The following is a 24615-nucleotide window of genomic DNA, read 5'->3' as shown; positions in this document are numbered from 1 at the left end:
CTAAGCAGGGATGTCACACTAGAAGTAGAGTAGGCACATATTAATTATTTTGTTAGAAATGGGGGTCTCTAGTTGGCAGAGGGAGGTATTTTTGTCCAAATGGGGACCCTTGCTTCTAGTCAGGGTAAGGGAGATACACACTTTAGATAACCCCTGCTCACCCCCTTGGTAGCTTGGCATGAGCTGACAGGCTTATCCCAAAGGCAATGTGTAAAGTATTTGTACCAACACTTATAGTAATACAGTAAAACACCACAAAAGGAAACCACACCAGTTTAGAAAAATACAGTATATTTTTCTAAACTAAACAGGACCACAATGACAAACATCCAACATACACAGTTAAAAATATGACTTTCAAAAGGTTTCAAGAACTTGTACCAAAGAAAACTATGGATGTGTGACTTTTCACCAAAGTACCTGTAGTTGCATCAAAGTTCACCAAGCCAGACTGCTGCAGCGTCGGAAAACAAAGAGATGCGATACTCCTGAGACACTGAGGAGGTGATGCAACAGTCCTGCTGCATGCAAAGGAAGGGTTGCGTCGATTCCAGTCTGTATGGGGAGTGATGCTTCGATTCTTTGTGCCGGTTCCGGTCTGCAGGTAATGCGTCAGGAAACATGCCGCACATCTACAATGGGTGGATCTTCGGATTGCGGCGGCGATCGATGCAGTGGCATTGCGCGGCACTGCGTCGGTCCTCTTCAGCCGCAATCCCTTGATGCAGTTATTTCTGTAATTCTTTGAGTTTCTTCTCTCTTCCAGCTCCCAAACAGCAGCAACAACCTCCAGAGGCCCAAAACTGGCACAGGCACCTCAAGGCAGGTCAGAACTTGCAACAGCAGAGTTCAGGGGAGCTGGGGGAGTCTTTGTGTCCCTGAGACTTCTGAACAGGAGGCCAGTTTAACTTCAGACCCTTAGAGCAGGGGAGTCAGCACATAGCAAAGTCGTTCTCCTTTCCTTTGCAGAAGCAGCAACTGCAGGTCAACCCCAGACACACATCAAGGGCAGTACTTCTCCTCAGTCTCTCCAGATCTTCTCCTTGGCAAAGGTTCCTCTTGAATTCCAGGAATGCTGTCGACATAAGGAAAGGAGCTTCCTTCCTCAAGTCCTGGGTCTATTTGGGCTCTCCCTTTGACCCAGTAAGCCTCTGAAAATTCCATACTTGTCAACACAAGTCTCATTGAGCTGCAATTTCCAGCGGCATAGCCACAGCATCTGGAAGGCTGAAGAGTGAAAATCCCTAATATCTGCAATCTTAAATCTATTACTTTTCGAGTATACTGCTTGGCGAAATGATTGTAAGATTGGTAAGATACAGAGGCCTGCCATGGGACCTATAGTTTTCCAGAACAGTGCATTGTGGGTGATGCAGTTTTCATCTGCATGACATCCTTTATTACAGGGTCAGGAGTAAATAGCCCAGTTCTAGATAATTCATTTGACTAGAATAATGCTATAGGGGAGCTGTGCCACTTTTTCCCTTGCAATGCACCAACCATACCTAACCAACATGAACTGTGTTTGACTGCCGGACATGAATAAACAGATCCTGTTGACTCATTCTAGCCAAGACCTAAGGTTTTGACAATTTTCCAGTCTTCTCAGACTGCCTGCACAAACATGACTCCTATCACTACTGGCTTTCATAAACACAAGGGCACAGTCCAACCACCGGAAACCTAATGCTGGAATTATGCCTTTAACTATCTGTTTTCAGAATGCCCATTTTTATTTTTATATTCTGAAATTTAAATTAAACTTTCAAAGGAAATGTGCTCCTTTGTAGCCTAATATTAATAACGCAATGTATCACTATTGTTGCTAATACAAACAATATGACTGTAATAAATATAAAAGAGCATATAAGATAAAAAATATTCAACAATGAGTGCATCATGCGCAGCTTCAAGCGTAGTAAACAAGCAATTATCAGTCATTAAAAGTTAGTTTGTGGCATGTAAATTGATAACTATTAATTCCCCCATTATCAATACCAGACAATATTCATAAGCATTATGTTTTGATTATTTTTTGTAATTTAAAAACAAAAAAGACATGTTATTGTTTTCAATGTGAATGCATAGTTCATGGTATGTAATCCATTGCAATTTGTTTTCCAATTCTTTTGTAAATGCTGTGGCTTTCTTAATTCCCATACAAAGGTCCCCCGATCCGTGTGCAGTGAGAGCTGTGCTCCTGGCTACCGGAAAGCGGCTCAGGATGGACGGCCAGGTTGCTGCTTTGACTGCATCCGATGTTCTGAAGGAGAAATTTCAAATGAAACAGGTAGAGAAAGATCACACAGGAAATTATTTTCAGAATGTATATTTTGGGTATAATGTCCAGTAGGGATTTTGGAAAGATAGGGGCTCAATTAGAATTTTGGCAAAACGGGTACTCCGCCGCAACTACAACGGAATACCCGCACAGCCAAACTCCAGGTCCACCCGCCTGATTTACATGTGAGCAGACTTGAACTATGTTAGAGACAGAGCTTACTCTGACTTCATTGTTGACAGTTCCTCAATTCTCCTGATAAAGTGAATATAGAGAGGGAGGTTAAATGACCAGTTTTCACTCTCAGTTACCGCTATAAAAACCTGGCAGCAAGGGACAGCACAAACTGTAAATTTACCCTTGGGGTTTGATTTAATTTCTACTTAAAATATTCTGTTGCCCTGATTGGGTATCTGTCTTTCAGATTTAGAGACATCTGCCTGTGTCAAGGTTTGAGTTCCTCAGGAGCAGTACCCTCAAGTAGCTCACCTTCTGGCAGCCCGACTCTGAGTTTGTATTTCCAGAGTATCAGGATGGCCAGATGAGGGGCGGGAAAGGGAGGGTACTGCGGGGAGGGAGATCTGCAATGACACACCAAGATACTATGAATACTCAATCAAATATACACTTAGTTTTGACAATATTTAATTTGATTGTTCTTGCATGCATTTACCTGAAAAGGAAAAATAGAAGTTGTGGCTTCAAAGTCTTACCTTCTTCAATGAATTGCTGTGCTTCTGTTTTATATTTCACATTGGAATGTACAACTGGAATGTCTTGAATTAAATGAAGTGCTTTGAATAAACCTGTATCTTCTTGGGTTGATTTCACCTGAAGATTAAACCATTTGTCTCCAAATACAATTCTTGGAAATAGTCTTTGTAGTAACACAATCGCTAATATTGTTTCTATCTTGAGGAATTCTGTCAAGTTCACTTCATTCCAAATAAAACGAACAGTAGTGGTCAGAAAAGCGTTGAAAAGCGCTTATTAATCGTGTTTCAAAACCACTCACAATGGTGTCCATATGCACTCTTAGACAATGTACAAGCACATACGTTAATGTCCAAATGTGCTTACATCACATTAGTGTCCAAATGCAATCCTTAACAATGTACAAGAGCATGTGCATTAATTTCCAAAATGCGCTCACATCAGAAACGTATTTGCTCTGTTAACTTGCTTAAAGTCATTACCGTTGAGTTAAAGAAGCCTCTCAGTCTCAAAGGCTTGTTCTGAATTTAAACACTCCGTGTACCTTACCTGCTGTCTTCCAGCGACGTGTCAAGGTCTCGGCAGATCAGGAATTCAAACCGCCAAACCCGTAGACCACTGCAAACGCTCCGGGATCCAGAAACCTCCAGACGCATACTCAATCTCGCGCCCAGAATAATCCGCATCGGAAGATGGATGCGATTTCTATATATACGCGAAGAGGCGTCCTACAGAAGACGCGGCTGAACACACCTTCCCCGTGTGTTTAGACCGCGAGACAAAAAACAAAGGGCCCGATTCACAGAAGTAACTTAAGACAAAATCCTAAACTTACTACCATTTTGTTATTCACAGAATGCACTTGCTCATCAATGAGTAGGTGCCTTCTGTGAATACCAAAATGGTAGTAAGTTTAGGATTTTGTCTTAAGTTACTTCTGTGCATTGGGCCCAAACAGATTAGCGAACTCTTTTGTACATAGGTGACATGGCTGTGTATCTTAGAAGTAAACCCTGATTTCTGGCATGCAAAACCCTGATGTTAGAATGCAAGCTAATTACGGCTGGAGGAAAGAAAGGCAGTTAGTCCATAATAAGCGAACAACGCTATACAACAGAGTTGTACAAAGCAGAGTACATATTAACATAATCTGCACAGTAAAGAGTACACACGTAACACTGCATACTCATAGTCAAATTAAACTGTAGAAACATCAGCGTGGGCATGATAGGGAAGAGTCCATGAATAACAGAGCAACAGAACAGGGTCCTGACAGCCTGCCCTGCAGACCTCTCTGGTTATTGGCAGGAAATGTCATCACAGAAGACTGAATGAACGGTACAGTCAAAATGATGGTACATTTGATCAATCTTTTAACTTGTTTGTGATTTTTCAAAAAGAAAATCCCAAAGTGGAATTTTATTTTTGAACAATTAAAAACTACTGAGCCCACAACATGGGAGTTGCCTCCCACTGTGTGGTAGTTTTGCAGTTTTCACTGTTCCTTACAACTCTAAAAAGGAATGGTGGCCAAATGGCCAAAACTCCCTTGTCTCATTCTCAGTAGATCAAAAGTGGCCAAAAAGGCGGGCTGGACTCAAACGTGCACAGTAGGGGGTTAAATACAATCAATAAATCAATTTTTAAACAACATTTATCATAATGAATGAAATGATTTTTCTGTTGTTTACCTAATACAATTTATTTGTCATTGCATGATTCTCATATATATTATTACAGTGAACTTATACAGATCATGAAATGCAGTGCACATTACATTATTGGAAACAAATAATAAAAAATAATACACAAATACAAAGTAAACGCAGCCCAATGCATTTCGGGATGCCTGTCCCTTTGTCAGGGGCGAATCTGTAAAAACATGTAAACGCATGTCATTTCTTGATGCACAATGGGGAGGCCATCATATAACTCAATACAATGATTTGTCAGTGAAATAACCGGTGAATATTACCAAGATTGTGAAAATACCCATCATTGGTACGCATGCCAGGAGCCCGGTGTCAGTGTCCGAGATAACTTCATCATGCAATCACGTCTGTGTGGAGTTCAAGTGATGTCACCCTACATGAGTTGAAACAACAGCGCAAAACTCATTCCGTGCTCAAACTCGAACACCAACAAAATACTAAACGACAACATACTTACTGAATGTGATCTGCCGTCGCTCTACTAGGTGAAGGTAGTTAAATACTACTGGAGAAATGAAGAGATACCTCAATACTACATACTCACAAATAATTGGTGAATGTTTACTGTAATGCAGGCAACGGTCTAGTTGCCGCACGCACACACGCATCCCTACATCCGCAGGCCAGGCGTGGCCTGCAGGGTGAAATAAAAGAAGGGCGGGCGCTCGTGCACGTCACTTCCGACTGTGACCAGAGTGTCGGGCTGAGTTCCTGTGCTGTGCGCTGCCAGCCTCCGCGTTATACTTTAGGCCTAGCTGCGGCCTTGCGCACTCATAGCCCCAACACACAACATTGGCGACGAGCGGAGGGGGCCCAACCCTCGCCCGCCCATCGGTGGCGGTGGCGGAGCTGCCTGCTCCCTTACGCGGTGCCTACCGCGGTGCATCGCCTGCTGTGGCGTGGTGCCTGCATTGCCTGCTGTGGCGTGGTGCCCTCCTGTGCCTGACTGCCCACCCCTGCCTTCTCACGCCTGGGCCCCAGAAGATCCAGTGGCTGCCTGCAGGACCCGGCGCCGTGGTGCGGTTCACCGGACCGGAGACGCGACAAGGTGCTGTATCTCACGCATCTCGCGTGAGCCGCGGATCCCGGGACGCCCTACTAATGCTCAAGCATTGCGCGTGTGAGGAGGGAAAACGCCCTACCGATGCTCACGCATTGCGAGTGAGGTGTGAAAAACAGCTGAGGGTGCATCCTGCTGTGCCCTGGAGGGAGTGTATGCAGCCACGCAGCTCTAAGAAGGACCCTACACAGGATTCCAGCACCTTCACCCAAATGGAGGCTGGTGAGACGACCAACTTACTGAATGTGATCTGCCGTCGCTCTACTAGGTGAAGGTAGTTAAATACTACTGGAGAAATGAAGAGATACCTCAATACTACATACTCACAAATAATTGGTGAATGTTTACTGTAATGCAGGCAACGGTCTAGTTGCCGCACGCACACACGCATCCCTACATCCGCAGGCCAGGCGTGGCCTGCAGGGTGAAATAAAAGAAGGGCGGGCGCTCGTGCACGTCACTTCCGACTGTGACCAGAGTGTCGGGCTGAGTTCCTGTGCTGTGCGCTGCCAGCCTCCGCGTTATACTTTAGGCCTAGCTGCGGCCTTGCGCACTCATAGCCCCAACACACAACATTGGCGATGAGCGGAGGGGGCCCAACCCTCGCCCGCCCATCGGTGGCGGTGGCGGAGCTGCCTGCTCCCTTACGCGGTGCCTACCGCGGTGCATCGCCTGCTGTGGCGTGGTGCCTGCATTGCCTGCTGTGGCGTGGTGCCCTCCTGTGCCTGACTGCCCACCCCTGCCTTCTCACGCCTGGGCCCCAGAAGATCCAGTGGCTGCCTGCAGGACCCGGCGCCGTGGTGCGGTTCACCGGACCGGAGACGCGACAAGGTGCTGTATCTCACGCATCTCGCGTGAGCCGCGGATCCCGGGACGCCCTACTAATGCTCAAGCATTGTGCGTGTGAGGAGGGAAAACGCCCTACCGATGCTCACGCATTGCGAGTGAGGTGTGAAAAACAACTGAGGGTGCATCCTGCTGTGCCCTGGAGGGAGTGTATGCAGCCACGCAGCTCTAAGAAGGACCCTACACAGGATTCCAGCACCTTCACCCAAATGGAGGCTGGTGAGACGACCAACAGAGCTGAGGTGAGCCGCGCAGCTGCCACGAGGCGTCGCAGTACCGACGCTACTACGGAGGACATTCAGTGGGTGCGCACATCCCTCACATCGTGAGTAAAGACAAGTAGAGAAAGTCACCCCGCCGCACTACCGCAATGGCAGATGAAGACGCGCCAGCAGCTACGATTAATATCCTGTTTCAGCACGCTGCTTCTGGGGTGCTACCCCCATTCAGCTAAATGGAGGACCCATCCACAGCTGCGCCAAGATGGAAGATATGGCTCGAAAGACTGGAAAATTATTTCGTGGTCACGAGAGAGACAGACAAAGCAGTGAGAAGGTCGCTCTTGCTACACTATGCAGGGGATGAGATATTCAGACTGTTCAAACACTTACCCAACACGGGGGCGGCAGATAATTATGATGCGGCAGTTGCTGCCCTCAACGCCCATTTTGACCCACAGCTGAACTTGGACTTCGAGGTCTTCAAATTGGGTCAGGCACACCAGAGGGAAGGAGAAACGATGGACCAATTCTACGCCCGCGTCAGGGAACTAGCCAGTTACTGTACCGACGAGGATCAACCGAAGGCCCTAAGGAGGCAAATCATTCAAGGATGTCGAGACAAGGTGCTGAGAGGGTCAATTCTACGTAAACCAGGGATATCACTGGAAGATATTCTAATCCTGGCCAGATCTCATGACCTCTCAAACGTCAGGGCCACCACCATGGAGCAAGCACTACACAAACCTCAAATCAAGGCAGACACCGTCAAGACTGAGCGGGCAGATGCGGTGCGGACCCAACTGCGTGGACCACCGCAGAAAGAGTATCGGAGAGACCCGCCCGAGCGCGGTGTGGGTACTGTGGACATGAACCCCACACAGCGAAGGACTGCCCAGCCCAGGGCAAAACTTGTGCAAATTGTGGAATTCCAAACCACTTCGCAAACGTATGCCGCAGAAAGAACACGTCAAAGAACTTCAGGAAATCACGGACGCCTACCAAAGCCGTTCGACAGCTGTCGCTGGCTGACCCGCCACCATCGAAGACAGAGAGACACCTACCCACGGTGTATGACGACTCGGAGTCGGAGGATGAAGAGGCCTACATCGTCTCGTTCGCACGAGAACTCAAGAAACGGCGGCGGCCGCAACCGACGGGTGTTGTGCAAATGGCTGGAAACGAAGTTAAGGCCGTAATTGACACTGGTGCCACGGTAAATGTAATGGGTCTGCAGCAATTCAATAAGCTACGCCGGCGCCCCCAGGTACTGCTGTCCAAGACGATGATATTCGCCTATGGAGCAGACACGCCACTACCCCTCAAAGGAAAGATCACAATACCTATCCAGGCCGACGAGTCAGAGGTAATGGCGACTGTCCACATAATCAACAGAGAGGCCGACACTTTAAGTATAGTAAGTAGTAGTCACACAGCTGAAGATTTGAAACTAATAGCGTTTAATAACCGTATCAGAGCACACCAAGTAGATGAACTATTGGGACGATTCATTGAACTCTTCCGAGGCCTAGGCTGTATAAAATGTGAACCCATAAAACTACATATTGATAGATCTGTTGCTCCCACCGCCCTGCGTCATCGCCGGATACCATTCCACCTACGGCCACTGGTGTAGAAAGAACTTGAAAAATTGGAAAGCCTTGGCGTCATATAAAAGGTCACGGGGCCCACCCCGTGGGTATCACCATTGGTCATTGTGGAAAAACCTAAGCAACCAGGCGAAATCCACCTGTGCATCGACATGCGGCTACCGAATGCCGCGATCCGGAGGGAGAGACACCTGACCCCTACTATGGATGATATTGTGGTTGACGTGAACGGGTCAAAGTGGTTTTCGTAGATAGATCTAAACGCTGGATACCACCAACTACCGTTAGCGGAGGAAAGTCGGTTCATCACCACCTTTAGCACTCATCTTGGCCTCCGACGCTACAAGCGTTTAAACTTCGGCATCTCCTCGGCGGCAGAGGTGTTCCAGAACACCATCAGGGAACTCCTATCTGGACTGCCCGGAGTAATAAATGTCAGCGATGACATTCTGATACACTCGGCCACCGCGTCGGAACACCACAAACACCTCCGGGATGTACTAAAGAGACTGCGTACCTATGGAGCGACACTCCACAAAGAAAAATGTCAATTCTTTCAGCCATCTATAGAATTTTTCGGATACGTCTTTAACCAGGAGGGTATCCAGGTGGACCCAAGGAAGTCCAAGGCCTTCAAAGACGCCCTTGCACCGAAGTCCCCGATGGAAGTAAGAAGCTTCCTTGGCATGGCTACATACTGTGGCCGGTTTATACCGGGCCTAGCTACTCTGAGTGAGCCACTACGAGCGCTGACCAAGACGGATGCCACCTGGCAGTGGGGCCCGAAAGAAAACGAAGCATTCCAGGGAATCAAGGATGCGCTCCTGGAGAAAGCCACTCTCTCATACTTTGACCCTACGAAACGTACGAAGGTGATCGTCGATGCCAGCCCGGTGGGCCTCGGTGCGGTTTTGACCCAGGAGCATGAACCTGGTCAGTGGACGGCATTAGCCTTCGCCAGCAAAGCCCTAACTCCTACGGAAACCAGGTATGCCCAGATCGAGAGGGAGGCTCTCGCCATTAAATGGGCCTGTGGCCATTTCCGTCTATATCTACAGGGACACCCGTTTGTAATGGTCACTGACCACCAACCCCTAGTGTCCCTTTTCAAGGGAACTGCTCCACACCCACCACCTCACATTGAACGATGGGTAATTCAACTACAATCATACGAGATGGAAGTAATATACCGCCCTGGGGCCAAAAATCCCGCAGATTACTTATCCCGCCATCCCTCCCAATCGGAGCTAGAACCAGTGGACGACGACTGTGAAGAATACGCCCAATGGGTGGCACTCACATCATGCCCCCAAAGCATGACAATTGAAGATATTAAGTAAGCAGCTGTCGCTGACAACATCTATTTGAGGTCGCTACAGGCAGCTCGAGAAGGGTCATGGGCTGACTACTTACGCCCACCCAATTACTGGTCCGCGGAAGACAAAGAGGCACTCACGAAGGTGTGGCGAGTCCGACATGAACTAAGTGCTACTGAAGAAGGAGTACTAATGAGGGGGACACGGCTAGTCATTCCCCAGAGCCTGAGGCACCGGGCAGTACAACTCGCTCATGGGGGGGACGAAGGCACGACAAAGATGAAGGCACGTATGAGGGAAAAGGTATGGTTCCCGGAGCTGGAGAACATGGTGGAGGAATACGTGAGGAACTGCATGGCCTGCCAGTTGACAAGTGACCCTGAGAGACCCGCACCGGTGATCACCGAAGAAGCCTGCACATCTCCCTGGACCAAGGTCAGCATAGATTTTGGGAGCTTCACGGGGGAAGGACACACGCTAGTGGCTATCGACTTCTACTCAAAATACCCGTTAGTGGAAGGGCCGTTTCCACTGCATTTACACACGTAGGGCGAGCATTGGAGAAAATATTTTCCATGTTTGGGTATCCGTCTGAGATACGGAGTGACAACGGACCGCCCTTCCAAGGGGCTGAATTTGCCACATTTCTCAAGAATAGGGGCATCCAGCATTGTTGCATCACGCCTCAATGGCCCCAGGCAAATGGGGACGTTGAGAGATTCATGCGGACCCTCAACAAGGTATTCCAGATAGCAATGGTGGAACAGGCCGAACCCGAACAGAGACTGCACGAGTTCCTGCGGGAGTACAGGGGCACACCTCATTGCACCACAAAAAGCAGCCCATGGACCCTCATGTTCCAAGGGCCCAGGAGAGATCTTCTCCCCAATGCCCCGGGCTGGACCCCGTCCCCGGCAGCCACCGACGAAGCACAAGAACGAAGGCGGCAAGGAAATCAGCGAAACAGCCGGTGCAGAAGAGCCACCCCTAGAAGTTTAAGCCCGGGGACCCGAGTGATCATACGGAACAGACGCCCTGGGGGAAAATTCCAAACTCGGTATGAGCCGGGTACCTGGACAGTAAAATCTACAAAAGGCACTATGGTCACCGCCCAAAAAGGGGAAGAGGAAGTATCAAGAAATACATCTTGGTTCAAGGCCATACCTCCAGAATCCAGACAACGCACAGAGGCAGCGGAAATGGACAACGAACTACACGAGACAACGACTCCTGGAGAAGAAGATAACATCCCTCCAGAGAGCCAAGCGGAAGAGCCTGTATCTGCGTTGGTGCCCCAAACACCGCCGACCATGATCAGAGGCACTCCTCAAGGTGCTGAAGGAGGCAGGGCCAACGCCCGGAGATATAACCTGCGGCCCCGTCCACCACCGAGTCAGAAGTTGAAAGACTATGCCTGCCTGCTGAGACCCTGAAGCTGTCATCAAGGGACACGCAAGTACCCAGGCATTTTTGTTTAAACTGTATTACAAGTCAGGACTGTTTTCATCCTTAAAAAAAATTATATAGTTGGATAGGGATGTAATGCAGGCAACGGTCTAGTTGCCGCACGCACACATGCATCCCTACATCCGCAGGCCAGGCGTGGCCTGCTGGGTGAAATAAAAGAAGGGCGGGCGCTAGTGCACGTCACTTCCGACTGTGACCAGGGTGTCGGGCTGAGTTCCTGCGCTGCGCGCTGCCAGCCTCCGTGTTACACTTTAGGCCTAGCTGCGGCCTTGCGCACTCATAGCCCAAACACACAACATTTACCAACAGACACATGAAAAACAAAACCTTAGTGGAAGACCTCGTACGAGGTTCCAAAAATCAACGTCTGGACACAGCATAAACTCTGAGGCTATGACGAAACAAGGTGCTCAAATTAGTACAAGATATTAGAATCACCGGTAGTCCAATAAGTGATGGTGATCACAGAATTCTTACCAGCAAACTATGGTGAAGTGCTTAATTCAACATTGGGGAATGACGTGCACGTCGCATACACCGAGCACCAATGTTTAGTTCCCAGAACAGTCGTTTTCACACCATTACCTCTTGATGCCGTTTTTACACATTATTAATACGTAGAATAGAGACTAACTCCATGCAAACAACATAGCCTATTCCAACATGGTGTTGATGTGTTTACCGTTTACTCGCATGATCACGCGACGGGTCATGAGTAACGTTTGGGGTCAGATTCTCGCTGAACTTGTTTGGCTTCACAGCGCAGCAGAAGATAGAGGAATACGGGCAGAAGGTAGATACCAAGTTCGGGTAAGATTAGCTCCGTCATGATGCCACATAGCTTTAGTTGTATTAACTTATAGAACGCAACGCTCGCAAACATTTGTTTGTTATAGAGAGCCTAGGATTGTCGAGCGAAACTCAAGTTTGCTGGTAAGAATTCTGTGATCACCATCACTTATTGTACATGTATTTATATAGCGCAAATCCCTGACCGAGGTCGGTATCTAAGCGCCTGCTTAGGGCACCCGTCCTGGTATTCCCCTGTGAGATAACCCCGGCAGGGTATCCACAAGGTGAAAGCCAGGCATCCCTCCGCGAGGGGGCGTTGTGGAGATTAAGCAAGCTATTATCCAGAGTCGCAGAGTGTGAACCCGTGAGTCGAGAAGGCACCGGAGCGAGAATTATCGAGTCTGTGGAATTTTTTAGCCCAAGACCCGCCGAGACGGGGAATTGAACCCTGTTCCAGGGCCGATCTCAGCTTCCGGGTCTGCCGCCTCTAACCCCTGAGCCACACTTCTCCACTGAACTACCGGTGATTCTAATATTTTGTACTAATTTGAGCACCTTGTTTCGTCATAGCCTCTGAGTTTATGCTGTGTCCAGACTTTGATTTTTGGAACCTCGAACAGGTCTACCATTAACCCCTCCCTAGCTGGTGACGGAACCACTCCGTCATCAGCCACGGTCGCGCTGTGCTGATGACGGAGCGGTTCCGTCACGGCCCGCTCAGCACGCCTGCATGGCGCGGCGCGGATTCCGCGCCTGCGCTGAGCGTTCCATTGAGCGGCCGGGCCGTGATGAAACCGCTCTGTCATGAGCACAGCGCAACAGCGGCAGGTGACGGAGTGGTTCCGTCACCAGCATGGACCCACCGTGCGGCCGCCCCGCCCCCTTAGCACTGCGGCGGAATAGCCATCACAGTGAAGGGGTTAAGGTATTGTTTTTCATGTGTCTGTTGGTATACATTCATCAATTATTTGTGAGTATGTAGTATTGAGGTATCTCTTTATTTCTTCAGTAGTATTTAACTACCTCCACCCAGGAGAGAGACTGCAGATCACATTCAGTAAGTAGGTTTTCATTTAGTATTTTGTTGGTGTTCTAGTTTGAGCACAGAACGAGTTTTGGGCTGATGTTTCAACTCATGTAGGGTGACATCACTTGAACTCCACACAGACGTGATTGCATGATGTAGTTATCTTGGACACTGACACCGGGCTCCTGGCATGCATACAAATGACGGGTACTTTCACAATTTTGGTAATATTCACTGTTTATTTCACTGACAAATCATTGTATTGAGTTATATGCTGGCCTCCCCATTGTGCATCGAGAAATGACTTGCCTTTACATGCTTTACAGATTCTCCCCTGACGAAGGGTCAGGCGTACCGAAATGCATTGGGCTGCGTTTACTTTGTATTTGTGTATTATTTTTTATTATTTGTTTCCAACAATATAATGTACATAGCATTTTATGACCTGTGTAAGTTCACTGTAAAAATATATATGAGAATCATGCAAAGAAGATTAAATTGTATGAGGTAAACAACAAAAAACTCATTTGATTCATTGTGATAAATGTTGTTGAAAAATTGATTTATTGATTGTATTTATCCCCCCTACTGAGCGCGTGTGAGTCCATGCTGCCTTTTTGGGACTGGACACTTTTGATCAGAATACACATGTTAGGCAGACATTAGTCACATGACTCACGTAAAATCATTGATATTAAGAATTTATTAATTAAATTGCAACAAATATAGGTGTGCAGAGTCCACACTCTCGTCTTTCATACTCAGTTAGGTCATCAGAGGAGTATGTCAGTGACAGTGCTGTAGTAGGCTCCATCGCTGAAATACTGAAGGTCTGCTCGCTTGTTAATCAGACACGCAGCTCATTGGTTCAGAGAAGATTATACTCCATAACGGTTTTGACAGAGCACCCTTTTCCCAAAATCTAATTCATTTGTTCATGGTCCAGTATAGTCTGTATAAAACTGTGCTATTTGTTGAACTTTTCACTAGTCAGTTTGCGATACAGAACAATTTAGAAGTTTTTTCCAGAAAAGAAAGTATATAAATGAAACAGCTAAATGATAACATGACACAGAAAACTGAACATGGCACAATATTTTGAGGCTAATTCACAAAAGATTGTCTAATTCACCACAGCAGTCACTGAGGTAATCATGTGGAAATTTGACTTACATTGTGACCCATAATATCCAAATGGTACCAAATGTGAACGTGAGTGATTTCACAAATCTGCTACCAAGGTCAGCCTTCTCTCACTAAAATATTCCCACAGAATATAGAAATAATCTATGGAATAATCAGAGGCCAAAATTGATTGAACTTCTCTGTGGACCAATTAATATCAGTCCTCTTTTCAGGATATGAAAAAGTTTTCCTGTCAATACAATATTTGCAAAAATTAGGAGCCATTATCAATGATATCAAGCTATTCGCCTTAATGGGGTATATTGAATGGCTACAGTCTTGATGAATGTTGACCTCAAATATATAACTGGATCACAACATTGTAGAAATATTCGCCCAGCAGTAAAATGGCTGAGACAGAATTTTCCATTCTACAATTTCACAAAGTAGTCTCTTTTCTACACCACTCATCATTAAGATATGAAGAAAGGTCATAGACCACGCCCGGAACCTCAGCATCATCCTGTACTCTTCCCTCTCCATAAACCGCCAGGTCAACGCCGTCGCATCTGCCAGATTCAACTGCCTGTGCGACCTCCGTAAGACCTTCAAGTGGATCCCCCCCGACTGCAGAAGGAGAGTCACCCATGCACTCATCACCAGCACACTGCTCTATGGCAACGCCCTATACGCCGGAATCAACAAAACGCTCCTACACAGGCTCCAGACTATCCAGAACTCCGCAGTCAGACTAGTCCTGGGAACACCACACCAGGAGCACATGACCCAACACCTACGAGACCTACACTGGCTCCACGTCGAGAAGAGGGTCACTTTCAAACCTCTGACCCACACCTACAAATCTCTCCACAACAACGGACCCAAATACCTCAACAAGAGAGTATCCTTCCACGTACCCAAGAGGAACCTCGCTCAGCCGACCTTGTCCTGGCAGAAGTCCCCCACATCCGCAGAAACAGAACTGGTGGGAGAGCCTTTTCCCACATCGCAGCCAAAATCTGGAACAAGCTCCCTGTGAACATCAGACGCTCCCCAAACCTGCACACATTCAAAAAGGACCTCAAGACCTGGCTCTTTGGCTAGCCCAGAGCCGCCGCCCCACCCGCCCCAGCACCTTCAGACCCTCACAGGTGAGTAGCGCGCTTTATAAACGCCTGATTCATTGATAGAAAAGATCACAGCATGCTTCCAACTGTGCAGAACGAATACAATATAATTATCACCTAAAGTCTTGAAATAGCATCAACAGTTCCTTGGAAATTAAAGGACCATGAAGGGCAGGAATCCCTAGGACCACTTTTTCCAAATTATTTCATAAGACAATTAGTTCATTGCTGAATATGAATTCAGATTCTTCACCTCTTTTCGCCCGTAAGATGGACACGATGCAAGTAATAGAAATGGACACCATATGTCTTAGCAAGTGTCCCAGCCATGTTTGCCTAAGGTCAGTGCAAACGTTCGGGAAAGTTGTCCAGCATAGTGGTAGGCAAACACTCCTGCAGTGAAGGAATTAGCAAGTGGAGGGAAGGGTACTCTGGTCTGCAATAAACACAAGTGTAATTTGATAGATGCAGAAACTTGGTACTCGCTTGGAAAGGCTGAGCTAGTGACTGATGAAATTCTTCTTCTCTGGCTTTAGTCCCTGGGTGGTATACATCACATTCTGAAGCAGGAGTCAGCAAAATAGAATTCTCAGCACCATCAAACACACATGCAAAAAAGTGTCTTGTTGAAAATATTTTTGTATCCAGTTGACATTAATTACACTTTTTTTCAGGATCAGGTACGTGTTGCTCATGTCCAGAAGACCAGTGGTCCAATCAGGAGAGAAACAAGTGCATTCCAAAGAATATTGAATTTCTATTGTATCAGGAGCTTCTTGGGATCATGTTGTCCTGTGTAGCCATAATGTGTTCACTCACAACACTTGCCATTCTGGCCATTTTCATTAAGTATGCAAATACTCCTGTTGTCAAGGCCAACAACCGTGAGCTCACTTATCTTGTCTTGGGAGCACTGCTACTGAGCTTTCTCTGTTCTTTTCTCTTCATTGGGGAACCTCAGACAATCACATGCATACTCCGCCAGCCTGCCTTTGGCATAATATTTTCCCTGTGCATATCTTGTGTTTTGGCTAAAACCATTATGGTGATCATAGCGTTCAAAGCCACAAAGCCCGGCTGTCATATGAGGCGATGGCTCGGTCCTCGCGTTCCAGTGGTCACTGTCTCTGGTTGTACACTTCTTCAGGTTTTTATCTGCATCATCTGGCTCCTGCTTTGCCCTCCATTTACAGAAAAGAACATGAAGCTCAAGACTGAGACAATCATCTTCCAGTGTAATGAATGTTCAGAGACTGCCTTGTGGTGCATGTTGGGATACCTAGGGCTGCTGGCTTGTGTAAGCTTCTTGGTGGCGTTCCTAGTACGAACATTGCCTGACTGCTTCAACGAGGCCAAATGGATCACATTCAGTATGCTTGTCTTCCTCAGTGTGTGGCTGTCTTTTATCCCAGGCTATATCAGTACACAAGGTAAATATGTGGTGGCAGTGGAGGTCTTTGCAATAATTTCATCCAGTGTTGGGTTGCTCTCCTGCATATTTTTCCCAAAATGTTACATTACATTACTGAGACCAGATCTGAACACTAGAGGACACCTACTAGGTAAAGGAGCTTCTAGAAATAAAAAGATAAACAATGTCTAAAAATAATGAAAAGTGGCTTCATGACTGTCATTGATGCATGCTAGACTATTTTATCCTGCAAAGAATACAGTATGATTTGAGATCCTCACATCACCACAGCAGGTAACTATTGCTGTAATATTATGCTACCTGTTTTTCAACCCCACCACTATAGCAATTTTAATGGCGTCTTGGTGTGAGTGGATCAGCTTCAGACTTAACTGAGATATTCGAACTTGGACCAGGATGGTATTTCAATAGAAATGCAGCCAACACTAAATTCATACATTCCCAGATGATTCTCTATCTCATTTTGGATCTGCAGGTTTTTATATTTATTTATGAATACAGGTATTTATTCCAAGAATTCTGTAGAAGCCACCAATGGGTCTTTCATAGAAATGTCAATGGTTTTTGATGGAAAATCCAGATGTGATTATAAATGAACGATGACGAGTGTGCAAGAAGCAACTGTAGTTACAAAAGAATACATTCCATTACAATACATTACACAATGAGAATACTACATACTTTACACAATTACATCTTTCAATAGAGGAGGTAGGTAAGATTAAGAAGATGGGCTTGGGTAGGAGTGGGAAGAGCTTGGTTGGCCAGTGCAGCAAAAGGTCCCTCTTGTTGAGTCTCAAGTCTGGCAAGAAGGGATTTGAGGGCAATACTGAATGTTTCAAGGGATGGGGCTGTGCACATTTTTCAGGTGAGATTTGTCATAGAATGGGCCCTTAAATATTGAAAGAGTGGGATGGATTATGGAGCATAATGTGTTTTTAAAATGATAAGGACATAGGTATGCCATGATAAAGACTTTTGTCAGCACTACACAGTGAAATTGGAAAAGTGGAAGGATTGTGTTCAGGGTCATAGTATGGTTGGTACATGGATTTACTTGGACATATGCTAAGAAGTGAGTTTTGGGGGTACTGTGCAAAAAATAAAAAGAGTATTATTAGGGCTCAGAACTGATAGAAGGACACTTGGCTATGTGACTGTAAAGAGTGATGCCTATGTGGTTGAACAGGTTGAAGAAACCTGTGCAATGAAAAATTCAACTCTACAAAACCTTTGAGTATCTACAACATTAAGAAGGCTGTTGCATTAGATAGATCGTTGCATAAACAATATACTTTATATACTTTATATTTGGCTGCATCCAAGGGAATGGTGTATTATCCAGATTTTGAGGCTCTGATTACTGACCCCATCCATACACTAGAGTTAAGGAACATGCTAGATGTTTGGGCAATGGGGAAATCACTGTAATAGTTTTAATACAGATTCTGGAACTGTTCAGCTTCCGAAGGACAAAGGGTATCGAAGCATGCATTTATTTATTGTGAGATTTATATGGCACCACAAGTCACCTCTTGGTTACGTCCGACATTGTACAGTTATATGAATAGATAAAAAAACAAGCGTTTTTTAAGTCCAATGGGAAAGGTGGCACCAGTATCCTTTGTTCTTCATTACAAATCTTGAATACTGAGAAGCAAGTCTGAATAGTTCTGCCATTTGGAATCTAATCAAATATTGTCTAACTACACTATGGAATTGTCCATTGGATACATGATAATTGCTTTGAGAATTGGCTAAACAATTTGATAAGTTTATGCAATAATGGTGCATGTAGTAAACATGCATGTTGCTTTAGTACACATGGTTTTATTGTGCAAATTTAAAAAACACATTCAAATACAACACCTCCAGTCTAGTAATATATAGTGAAGGTTGAGCTGCATAGACCATGCAGCGATTAAGTTTACCTGCAGTGCTCAACTTTGACCTTTGTTACGTCTTGAAATTCTACAACTCAGTTCGGCTGCAACAGAAAAGTTGCCACTCCTCTCATGTAAGGCACTCTCTTGGTGTCCAGGAATGATCCAGGAACCAAGGATATACATGGGTCCCTTGAATACTGAACCTAGACGCTGATTAATACAAAGCGACTATGCCTTCGGGTGCAGCACATTGCAACAGTTGAATGGGCAGCCATCTGAAGGAAAGGTTTGGAAGGCCAAGAGATTGGAAAGCACATAAGATTAGGGAAAAGGGAGAAGAAAACATGGTGAGAAACCTCCCAGTAGTGTCCTTCCACAAACCTGCTACCTTCTCCTTAAAGTTCCCAGCTTCCTTGAATGCGGTTCTTCTATCCTGAAGTGAAGAGTGACGAAGTATGAGTCTCTGCCATTAATCAATGCCGCCATTAGCAGACATGGACACAGTACTAGAACACTGTAGTGTAAAAATGGCAGGGAATTATTTCAAGGGGAAGTGGCCCAGGGAAGAGCCTCTGAGAAGAATCCATGAGAGAAGAGTCCCACATGTTATCTGGACTGAAGTGGATAGTGGAGGCAAAAATCTTGACATGTCCTGATAGGTTGCAGTAGCACTATCAGCTGCTGTCAGGTAGTCCAAAAAGTCTTTTAGGAAGTGCAACTGCTGGACTGGTAGAAGCATACCTGTGAGCCTAAAATGGTTTTGGGATGTAAAATACATCTTTTTTCACAAATAGAGAGAATGGATAAATGAGTGTTTCCTTCAAGGAAGCCGAAGAGCAAGAAGTAAGGAATGTTAACATAGGAGGTAGTGCATTGCTAAGTTGATCAAGAGTTTAAAGTCACCTCTTTAAGCTGAGTTTATGTGCCTACAATCAAGAAAAACTGTTCATGAGGGACTCAGCTTTACCTATGATTGGGTATATATGCCCAAGGCATAGAACAAGCACAGCCCATGAGGGGGTTCTAGGGCAGTACCACCATGGAGAAGGAAGTTTACTGCAAGGAGCACAACTCTGTGTAGAAAGGAATAGGTGTGGCAGGCATGAGTGATCTTGAAGCACCCAACTCTATTCACATTCTGACAGAATTGCCTTTCTACACAAGTTTTCAGTGGGAGATCCTCAGCGACACTTGAGTTCTGATGCATCATTTGTAAGAAAGCAAGTAGCAAGAGATGGTGCATCAAATAACCATTGAGGGACCTAGGATTGAGGTTGTAGACAGTCTTGGCTTGTCTGCCTCTCTGCAGGAGCCAAGGAGGTGATGGACAGGTGCATGTATAGTTAATCGCAAGCTAGACAGCAAAGGCAGTGACAAAGGGGTGGGACAGCACCAAACACAATGGCCATGTTGTAAGAGGACCCAGCCTACCTCATAATATCACTCTATAAATTTAGCAGAGGGACAGAAGAGAGAGATGTCACTGTCCTCTGTTTGTGAACCTGAATTCAACAAATAATCATGAGGCATATGCAGTTCAGTGCCTTTGCTTCAATTTTCAGGATGCAGGTGTTGCCAAATCACCAACCTGGTGCTGTGATGTGGGATACAGTTGTATATGCTCTGTAACCTAATGTGATTGCTGAAATCCCACAGAGCCAGCACAAGCCTGCACAGAACCAGGAGCAGGACCTCTGACTAAGCATGTGCAAGAAATCAGTTCCGCTCGCGGAGTTCGCGGATTTTCGGTAAATCCGCGAACTCTAGCGAATTTACTGAAAATCCGCGAGATCCGCGAGCGGCGGATTTCGGGGGCAAAAGTTCAACTGTGTTGAACTTTTAACTATTTTAGGATGGCGCCGGCAAGCTGCCAGCGCCATCCTAAAATAGTTGCAAAGTTAGCTTCAACAGGAAGCACTAACAGATAAAATAAAGCAGGTGCTCGAGCACCTGCTTTATTTTATCTATTATGAAGCTTATTTAGTAAATATTTTAGGATGGCGCTGGCAGCTTGCCGGCGCCATCCTAAAATAGTTAGTAAGATTGATGTGTGATTTGTCGAGGCTGGGTAGGTGTCGGTTCGCCCCATATCTATCGTCGAAAATTAGCTATGATGCTTGATGGAGGCCTTTGCATAATTGACTTTCACTAGCTCAATCCCTGTGCAGTTTCTGTGACCACGAGCTTCTCTGCATATAAGCCCCGTCCCAACACACACTAGTGTTGTGTGCACTGTCTTCGCGCCCTTTACCCACTTGATGGACAGGTCACTCGAGGGACCCCGGTGCTCTTTGGTGTGATGGCAAAGTTAATCAGCACACCCAAAAATATGTGTTTTGTCGAGGCTGAGTAGGTGTGCGCTCTCCCCATATCTATCGTCGCAAATTAGCTTTGATGCTTGATGGAGGCCTTTGCATAATTGACTTTCACGAGCTCAATCCCTGTGCAGTTCCTGTGACCACGAGCTTCTCTGATCCGTGCCTGTCCTTTTATACACCCAAGAGGCATGTGAACTCGCATATAAGCCCCGTCCGTTTGGCCCCTCCCCACACACTAGTGGTGTGTGCACCGTCTTCGCGCCCTTTACCCACTTGATGGACAGGTCACTCGAGGGACCCCGGCGCTCTTTGGTGTGATGGCAAAGTTAATCAGCACCCCCAAAAATGTGTGTTTTGTCGGGGCTGGGTAGGTGTGCGCTCTCCCCATATCTATCGTCGCAAATTAGCTTTGATGCTTGATGGAGGCCTTTGCATAATTGACTTTCACGAGCTCAATCCCTGTGCAGTTCCTGTGACCACAAGCTTCTCTGATCCGTGCCTGTCCTTTTATACACCCAAGAGGCATGTGAACTCGCATATAAGCCCCGTCCGTTTGGCCCCTCCCCACACACTAGTGGTGTGTGCATAGTCTTCGCGCCCTTTACCCACTTGATGGACAGTTCACTCGAGGGACCCCGGCGCTCTTTGGTGGGATGGCAAAGTTAATCAGCACCCCCAAAAATGTGTGTTTTGTCAAGGCTGGGTAGGTGTGCGCTCTCCCCATATCTATTGTCGCAAATTAGCTTTGATGCTTGATGGAGGCCTTTGCATAACTGACTTTCACAAGCTCAATCCCTGCGCAGTTCCTGTGACCACGAACTTCTCTGATCCGTGCCTGTCCTTTTATGCACACAAGAGGCATGTGAACTCGCATATAAGCCCCGTCCGTTTGGCCCCTCCCCACACACTAGTGGTGTGTGCACCGTCTACGCGCCCTTTACCCACTTGATGGACAGATTACTCGAGGGACCCCGGCGCTCTTTGGTGTGATGGCAAAGTTAATCAGCACCCCCAAAAATGTGTGTTTTGTCGAGGCTGGGTAGGTGTGCGCTCTCCCCATATCTATCGTCGCAAATTAGCTTTGATGCTTGATGGAGGCCTTTGCATAATTGACTTTCACGAGCTCAATCCCTGTGCAGTTCCTGTGACCACGAGCTTCTCTGATCCGTGCCTGTCCTTTTATACACACAAGAGGCATGTGAACTCGCATATAAGCCCCGTCCTAACACACACTAGTGGTGTGTGCACCGTCTTCGCGCCCTTTACCCACTTGATGGACAGGTCACTCGAGGGACCCCGGCGCTCTTTGGTGTGATGGCAAAGTTAATCAGCACCCCCAAAAATGTGTGTTTTGTCAAGGCTGGGTAGGTGTGCGCTCTCCCCATATCTATCGTCGCAAATTAGCTTTGATGCTTGATGGAGGCCTTTGCATAATTGACTTTAACAAGCTCAATCCCTGTGCAGTTCCTGTGACCACCAGCTTCTCTGATCTGTGCCTGTCCTTTTATGCACACAAGAGGCATGTGAACTCGAATATAAGCCTCGCCCGTTTGGCCCTGCTCCTCACACTAGCGATGTGCAGCGTTTTCCCGCCCGGCCATTACCCACTAAATCCGCAAAATCCGCGAATCCGCAAATTGCGAATTCGCAAATTCGCAAAATTCGCGAATTGCAAATTCGCAAAATTCGCCCATGCCTACCTCTGACATCCTGATCAGATACCTGAACACCCCCCACCGCTCTGCTGTTGTGCCCCTGCCACAGTCCCACTTCACCTCGGCTCGTAGGTGTTTGAGGCCCCCTGTCTGTCTATGTGTTCGTGCCCATTTTGTTCTGTCCTTTCTTAGTGTTTCTTATTGTGCCTTTGGTGTCTTGTTATTGTGCCTTTTTCCTATTTTTGCCTTTTTGCCTGTTTTTTGTGCTTTCCTGTTGTTCCTGTTTGTGTCCTCCGTGCCCATTTCGCTTCCACCGCTGCTGCCCCGGTAGCCCTTCTCCCCTGCTCGTTGCCGCTCCCGCCTCCCAGCAGAGCTTCTATTCCCTCTTCTCTATTTAATTCCAGCTAATAAATGCCCACGCGTAGTACGAGCTCCAAAGGAGCATCAAAGGCAATCCTGTCTGCTCCCGTCTGCGACCCAACGGCGCCCAGTGCCAGGGACCCTGGTTCTCCGACCTCCCACCGCTACGACTCAGCGGCCCTTTAAGCACTCAACCGCAGAAGGAACAACAACTGCCAGCTGTCTACACTGAACACCACCCACAACAAGATCTCCTGCCGACACTGCTGACAATCCATCACAATCCTCCGCACCCTCACGACCACTGCACCCTCTCAGGACGCCAGCACCACCGAAGACCTGAAGTGTATTCTACTCTACGTGGGCTCACTGCACAGACATTCAGTAGAGATCTGAGACCTCCTGGACACCCTCTCACGAGACATCGCCTTCTTCATGGAAAACTGGACCTATGCCACCTCCACCCCCGAGATCACCACCGCCATTTACAAGATCCAGAGGATGGACTGCTCCAACCGCCTAGGAGGAGTACTTGTCATTGCACAGCCTCCGACTCAACACCTCCAGCACGAGCGACTCCCCCTCCACCACCGAACACCTTCACTCCCAGATCCAGACCAGCCCTAGAACAACGCTTCTTGGCACCCTCACCAACTGATCCCCCGAATTCACCACTACCATCGCTGACCTCATCGCACCCCACGCCATCCCCTCTATGAATGACAGACTCATTGGAGACCTGAACTTTTACCTCGACAACCTCAGCGACCCCAACTCCACCGCCCTCCTGGACAACCTCACCAACATAGGACTGAAATAGCTTGTCACCACCACTACCCACAAGGCAGGACACACCCTTGACTCCATCTTCGCAGGAGGGAACAACATCCAATTCAGCCACACCGGGCAGCTCCTCTTTATGGACCACCACTGCGTACAATTCTCTTTCAACGCTGCCACCGCTCACAAACCCACTCCATGCCCTCTGTGAATGAACTGGAGCAAGGTCAAGGAGGAGCACCTGAACTCCACCCTCATCCACGATCCCCCCCCACCTCGACCGATGCCAACTCTGAAGCCAAGAAACTACACCGCTGGATCACCAACTGCGCAGACAAGCTTGCACCCCTCTGCACTACCTACAGACAACCCCACCTGAAGGCCACCCGGTTCAAAACTGACCTCCAAGAAGCCAGACGCTCATGCAGACATCTCAAAAAATTATGGAGAAACAGCAAAAACCACTGAAGACTTGACCACCTACAAGAACGCCATGACAGAATACCACCAACTCATAAGATCCACCAAGAGGACCGTAATCTGGAACAAAATCCTAACCAACTCTAGCAACTCAAAGGAACTCTTCAGCATCATCCAGCACTTCACCAAACCCCCAGCGAAGTCACAGACTCACACCTTCCCAGGACCTCTGCAACAAACTCGGCTGGTAAATCCACCTGAACATCAAGGCCCTCTATGAAAACTTCACTCCAGCGACAACAGTCAGCTCACCATCACCGCCTGGACCCTGGTTACCACAAAAGATACCACCACAACCATAAAGAACACTCACTCAGGAGCCCCCACAGACCCTACTCGTTGCACGTCTTCCACAGAGCCACTACCACCATTGCGCCCAGGCTACAATGCACCATCAACACCTCTTTCA

General features: G+C 47.1%; 2 protein-coding genes across 2 annotated transcripts in view; both read left to right on the top strand.

Moving 5' to 3' along the window:
* Window positions 1-16898, top strand: part of LOC147678471 (vomeronasal type-2 receptor 1-like) — a 57283-nt gene extending 40385 nt beyond the window's left edge. The window contains exons 5-6 of the mRNA XM_086945650.1: window positions 2167-2290; window positions 15970-16898. Of these exons, the coding sequence (XP_086801776.1) occupies window positions 2167-2290; window positions 15970-16898 (1053 nt within the window). The remainder of the gene's footprint in view (window positions 1-2166; window positions 2291-15969) is intronic.
* Window positions 16899-17456: 558 nt separating this feature from the next.
* LOC147678470 (extracellular calcium-sensing receptor-like) overlaps window positions 17457-24615 on the top strand; it is a 108248-nt gene continuing 101089 nt past the window's right edge. Inside the window, exon 1 of the mRNA XM_086945649.1 lies at window positions 17457-17595. Coding sequence (XP_086801775.1) covers window positions 17457-17595 — 139 coding nt within the window. The remainder of the gene's footprint in view (window positions 17596-24615) is intronic.

Source organism: Lissotriton vulgaris, chromosome 12, assembly GCF_964263255.1.
Source record: "Lissotriton vulgaris chromosome 12, aLisVul1.2, whole genome shotgun sequence".
Classification (NCBI taxonomy): Eukaryota; Metazoa; Chordata; class Amphibia; order Caudata; family Salamandridae; genus Lissotriton; species Lissotriton vulgaris.
Note: the sequence above shows the minus strand (reverse complement) of the source record. Positions and strands in the feature narration are given on the sequence as shown.